This window comes from Cebidichthys violaceus, unplaced genomic scaffold, assembly GCF_023349555.1.
Source record: "Cebidichthys violaceus isolate CVI_PGR_0920_01 unplaced genomic scaffold, fCebVio1.0.p SCAF_2, whole genome shotgun sequence".
In the NCBI taxonomy this organism is placed as follows: domain Eukaryota; kingdom Metazoa; phylum Chordata; class Actinopteri; order Perciformes; family Stichaeidae; genus Cebidichthys; species Cebidichthys violaceus.
The window spans coordinates 11,018,739-11,024,738 of record NW_027176372.1 but is presented as its reverse complement, the minus strand read 5'-3'; the positions used below and the strand labels follow the sequence as shown (position 1 = coordinate 11,024,738).

The following is a 6,000-nucleotide window of genomic DNA, read 5'->3' as shown; positions in this document are numbered from 1 at the left end:
CTCAGGGGTTGTGCCTCTGTATTTCTTTGTCTTGATGAGCTTAGTTTGGCTTTCTTTTTTCATATCAGTCTTGTAGACAATCCACTCTTCAAGTCATATGTCCTCACACTCGCTTCTCTTCTCTTTCTCTCTCTCTCTCTCTCTCTCCCTCTCTCTCTCTCTCTCTCTCTCTCTCCATCCCTTTGTGTGCAGCGATCAACTTGCTTGGTTTGACATGGCAGCTGAAGCCATCCGATGGCCCTGTGTTAAACAACGGACTGGGAGCTGGCTTGCCTGTCAACAGCGATGTGGCCACGCTGCCCTCTGGAGGCAGAGGTATGAACTGCAGCACACACCCATACAACCTCCCTGCACACAAGAGTCCACACACACACACACACACTGCATGCAGAGCTACACAGCAAAACATTGCAGCCTGCCATTGAAAAGGATAAGGCAGGTGATATTCACATTGTCAACAAATCCCATGAGAACACCAAAACCAACAGTGTATTAACCTACTTACAAGCTCTGCCTGTGTGTTGAAAACCCGATGTTTCCTCTGTGTCACGGAGCTCCATTGTTGTCCAAAAACGAATAAAAACACATCAGTGAGCCACACTGTTGCGTTGGGTAATATGTTTTTTAGTAATGATGATATTTTGACTAAGCACCACAAGCAGAATATTGGTGCTGTATATACTCACTAGCCTGCCAAATTAATCTGCAGCTAAAAAAAAAATAGTCCCCAACAAATGCAGTACTCACTGCTAAAATGAAGCCATATATTTTTAGCCTATTTCCTTTAAAGATTTATGTGTTCAGTAGAAATAAATTGGCTTGGGGCTGAGTGCGACAGACGGGGTGGGAAAGTCGAGAAGTATTTGAAGGACAGACTAACACTTTGTCGGATTTGGTGAAAACAAGAGCACCAGTCTCATCCTTTAAGGCTTTTTAAATGCTGTGTCTGCTATGCGTCACACACTAAAACCCCAATAGATTTTTTTTTTTCCACACACAAACAGGCTCACACCAACTAAAATATTTTCATAATTCATGACACAGTACTAGCTGTGCTATCAGTGTGTGCTGTTTAACCACTCCGCTGAGTTGTCTCGAGCTTGTTGTATCATCTCAGACAGAAGTCCCCCTCCCCTCCCTGCCTTCTCTCTTTTAAGGCCCCCATGCGGTTCTCTATCTATTCTTCCTTCACTCGCTCGATCTGGCTCTGTAACACACACAGCATGTACTATAGGTACGTGTGGGCTGCTGCTCTGTGTCTGTATTCTGTATTAATGAGAGGACTGTTGTGTTGTGTTCCCCAGCCGTCTAGGCCAGATGCTGCTGTTGTTCTTCTCATTGTTACTTTTATTTCTTTGCCATTCCGCACACACACACACACACACACACACACACACACACGCACGCACACTCACTTTCAGTGTTTTTTTTTGTGTCTGGGCATCAACACTCTGCTGTTAGATGACTGACCTGATTGCAGGATGCTGTCTGCGCGTCTTCTTGGAAAGCTCTGCCCTGCACTTCTATCAGCCCTCTCTTGTTTTAACCCAGACAACAAAGTCCACAGTCTCAAAGGCTCCGACACAAAAGGCATCGCCGGTCGAACGTAACAACACCGGGTTTTAACGTGTTTGCAGAGCTAATGGTGCTCGTCCTCTGTCTGCTATTCGACGGCCATGAATTTTTATGGCAGCTCATTTCCGGCAAACAGTGATGATTAACTATTGACTCTGACAATCGATGGCCGTAATCACAGATTATGCAGTTTCTTTTCCCCTCGCTCCAGGGCCGTGGGCGGGCCGGAACAGCAGCATAGACACGGGCAACATTGAGGTCGGGAGGCGGGTGACCCAAGAAGTGCCCCCAGGAGTGTTTTGGAGGTCCCTGCTCCACCTCGGACAACCCCAGTTCCTCAAGTTCAACATCTCGCTCGGCAAGGACGCCCTGTTCGGGGTGTACATTCGCAAGGGTCTGCCTCCTTCACACGCACAGGTGAGATCTGGCACAGAGTGCGAGCAAGTTCTAGATTATACATTTCTTACACCTTTAGGGTAAAAAGGCTAATCACATAATTATAATTCCATTCATTAGGAACACATTATCTTCATATTGATCAGCTGCAATGGAGAAGGGATTAAGAAAAACTTGCTTGTGTCATGGGACATCTTAAAATTAATATGTGAGTCATTATAATGGTTGTTTGAAAAAACTAATTTAGTCTTAAGAGTTACACTTAATTAAATTTCACAGTAATGTAACTTTTAGTGCCTCTTATTAATTAGAAAACAGCAGATTTGATTTGTAGAATGGGATAATTGCATCTGAATAAGCGTTTTCGCTGCCTGGCCCGACTTAAGCTGGTAAAGGCCGTGAAGTTGAGGCCAGTGTGCAGCAGTGAAAAACACTTTCTGTGGAATGACAGCCCTCAAGGATCTCTCTGTGGCATTCTTTGTGCTTCCCTGGCATTTTCCAGCCACCCTTACTTTCCCCATCTTTTAATCTTCCTGCATACACAACTATTGGTCATTTTTCTAAGTCGAAAAAAGTGCCAGCGCAGCACTTCATAGTTGAATCGAAAATTTCATACTCACATTCTCGCCTCCCCTCAACCCCACACTTTTTTTTTCTCTCCTGCAGTATGACTATATGGAGCGCCTGGACGGGAAGGAGAAGTGGAGCGTGGTGGAGTCTCCACGGGAGAGGAGGAGTATCCAAACCGTGGTCCTCAACGAGGCGGTGTTTGTCCAGTACCTGGACGCCGGCGCCTGGCACCTGGCGTTCTACAACGATGGCCGGGAGAGAGAGGCGGTTTCCTTCAGCACAAACGTCATGGGTGAGACAGAGTCAGCATTCGTAGCTGTGGCTGGAGTGAGGGAGAGGCAAGACGGGAGGTCAAATGAAATTAAGCAGCTGCATTCAGGAGAGGGAAAGAGGAGGGAGACGAGACTATTCATTACCAGTGACACCGATTCAAAAGAGCCCTCCACCGATTTAGCATTGCACTCCTGCAGGATAACACTGTCGGACTCACGACGGACAGGTTTTTAGAATAAGAATCGATGCAGCAGAATCGTCGTTGTCTTTTTTTACTCCAAACATTCTTCCCAATCCCTACATTACCAACATTTCAACTCAAACGCTAACAGTTTGGTCATAGGTTCAGGTGTTTCACGCTTGTAGCGACTAATGTAGCCTCGAGCCGCTATCCTCAAGCAGAGATAAGGAGGTCAGGCGAGCCTGATTCTTTCTAACTCCACACCCCCAGATTGTTTTTTCAACTTTCAAACTTCAGCCTCCAACTTCAGCTTGCTGCTGACTCAAGTGGCACCACTTGTTTTCACATATGCAGTAGTACTCTCAAAGACCCGCAAACATTTGATGTGTAAAATTGCTGGGACATGGAAGCATTTCAGTCAGATTTAGTCCACCATTTCTCAAAGACTTTACACATTCGCAGGGTGCAAAAACACTCGCCGGTGTGCACAACGTTGCCGCTAGCAACACAACCATAGCAACATTGTCAAGTAGGCAGGACCGCTTAGTGAGTTTTAAAGATGTGTTTTTGCCAAAACGAAGTGGGATAAATTGACAGTACGCATTCAAAAACAAAACACAACTCATTACACCAGAGAGCGTAGAATCACTTGGTGTCTGTGCATGTGTAAAAAAGATAAAGATGGATCCAAATAAACCTGTAAATCGGACGTTTCTAGGACCTGAAACAGCGCCCCAAATGATTTCAATTGTGTTGGAGGCATGAGTGCGAGAACAAGGGGGATGGATAGAAAGAGTCAAGCCGAGTGAAAGAATCCTTCACTGTCAATATCGGGCGGGAGTGCTTTCAGCAGTAAGAGTGGTCGAGAGAGAGAGAGGGAGAGGGAGAGGCAGAGGCGGCGAGGGCAGAATTAGAGCGAGTAGTGAGAGGGGGAGCTGGAGGAGAGACATAATGGTGGGGGCAAAACCAGAATGGAGTGAAGTGGAGTGAAAGATGGGAGAAGGAGGAGCTGAAGAGGGGAATGAAAGGGAGGCCGGCATTAGGGTAAGAGGGAGGCATGGGGCTTAGATCCGTGGGAGAGGGGGGGGGGCTGAGCACAGAAATGATGGAGGAAGTGTTAGAGAGGAAGATAGGCTGAGTCATGCTTTGTGTAAGAAAAGTGGAAGCTGGAAAAAAAAAGCATGAGTGAGAGGAGGAAGTCCAAAAATGCCTCCTTTTTTCTTCCCACCAAACTTGTTTCGGTCTTTGTAAGTGGGTTAAGAGGCACTGAAAGGTGGAGGGAGCACTGAAGTCATGTACAAACACAGCCAGAAAAAAAAACACACACACTCACACACCAGCAAAAATCTGCGGAGTTGCACCGAATAACCACACCTGGATGAAGTATTAATGACCTCGGTGGGGGGCCGGAGTGAGCGGTAAACAATCAACACGGGGGAGAAATGGCAGAATATAGCAAAGAGGGAGGGGTGAAAAAGCAGAGGAAGGGGTTGGAGCGTAAAGTGGGGCGACGCTCTTATTTTCTGATATAGTGAGCAGGGAAATGATGGATGGGTAACGGCGTTTCGAAGAATGTCTGATTCGAAATGCATTCTCCCCACGCTGTGAAAAATGCATTGAAAAAGGAATGCAAGGAATCTTTGAGGAAGGCGCTTGCTTTTGATGTGTGTGTGTGTGTGTGTGTGTGTGTGTGTGTGTGTGTGTGTGTGTGTGTGTGTGACTGTGAGACTCCGAGCGCCTTGACTCCATTTGTAGCATCTTAAGGAATGAATGGTGCCAATGATTTAATCGAATGCTTTGATGCCTGCCATCCAACTCTCTCACCCCTCCCCTCTTCCCCTCTCTCTCTCTCTCTCTCTCGCTCTCTCTCTCTCACTCTCACTCTCTCTCTCTCCCTCCGTCTCACTTCTGTCGTCTTCACAGATTCAGTGCAAGAGTGCCCGCGCAATTGCCATGGTAACGGAGAGTGCAATTCTGGTGTGTGCCACTGCTTCCCAGGATTCCACGGCATGGACTGCTCCAAAGGTATTAGTCGCTTGCAAATGTGTTTTTTTGGTCCCTGTCGCATCTGAAAAAAAAGTTCTGCCGTTTCCGCCGTCTAATTAGATGAGCGGGCACATTTCAGGGTGCACCGTGCGGCAAGCAGAGCGGATTAGGAGAAGTGAGATGGCGCATGGCCCTAGGTGGAGCCGAGACAAGATGACTGATGATGAATGGCAGCTCCCCCAGCCGTCGTCTCCCTGGGTCTGTGCTCACCTGGGATAGACAGCTTTGATGAATAGTTTAGTTACCTCTGCCTGTAATTACTCTTCATGTCATCGCCGCTCTCCAGCCCTTTAACCACTCTATTCGCCCTCCTGCACTGCTGTGACGCGTCGGTGGGGTTAGGCAGGTGTGGGTGGCTTCTCACTGCTTTGAGAATTCCTAAAAAGCCTCCTAATTGGTTTAATGTCCCCCCCCCTCCCAACCCCCTTCTTTTCTCCATTCCTCCAGCGGCGTGCCCGGTGCTGTGCAGCGGCAACGGCCAGTACGACAAGGGCTCCTGTGTGTGCTACAGCGGCTGGAAGGGACCCGAGTGCGACGTCCCCGTCACGCAGTGCATCGACCCTCTCTGCAGCGGCCACGGCTCCTGCACCGACGGCAACTGCGTGTGCTCCATCGGCTACAAAGGGCCGAGCTGCGCAATGGGTGAGAGGGGGGCAGAACATGAATGTTTGCACCGAAACAAACGCACCTCACACGCCCGCAGACTCACAGCCGCACTCCTTCACACTCCAGTCAGACAGCTCATCACAGCATAATCTTAATCTGAGTTCTCTCTATATAAATATATATATATATATATATATATATATATATATATATATATATATTTATATATATACACGTATGATACCGCAGCCAAACACATGAGACATTTTATTAAGGGATGAAAATAGCTTCTATTGATCCTTTTTAAGAAGGATCAGGCCGTCACATTCTCGGTCATCAGAAAGCTAGAAGAA

General features: G+C 47.4%; 1 protein-coding gene across 6 annotated transcripts in view; it reads left to right on the top strand.

Moving 5' to 3' along the window:
• Positions 1 to 6,000, top strand: part of tenm2a (teneurin transmembrane protein 2a) — a 201,230-nt gene that overhangs the window by 164,799 nt on the left and 30,431 nt on the right. For 5 of the 6 annotated variants that reach the window (XM_068714393.1, XM_068714390.1, XM_068714392.1 and 2 more), the window contains 5 exons: positions 193 to 315; positions 1,766 to 1,992; positions 2,638 to 2,833; positions 4,919 to 5,020; positions 5,489 to 5,683. In XM_068714393.1, coding sequence (XP_068570494.1) covers positions 193 to 315; positions 1,766 to 1,992; positions 2,638 to 2,833; positions 4,919 to 5,020; positions 5,489 to 5,683 — 843 coding nt within the window. The remainder of the gene's footprint in view (positions 1 to 192; positions 316 to 1,765; positions 1,993 to 2,637; positions 2,834 to 4,918; positions 5,021 to 5,488; positions 5,684 to 6,000) is intronic. The other variant, XM_068714391.1, reaches the window with a different exon arrangement.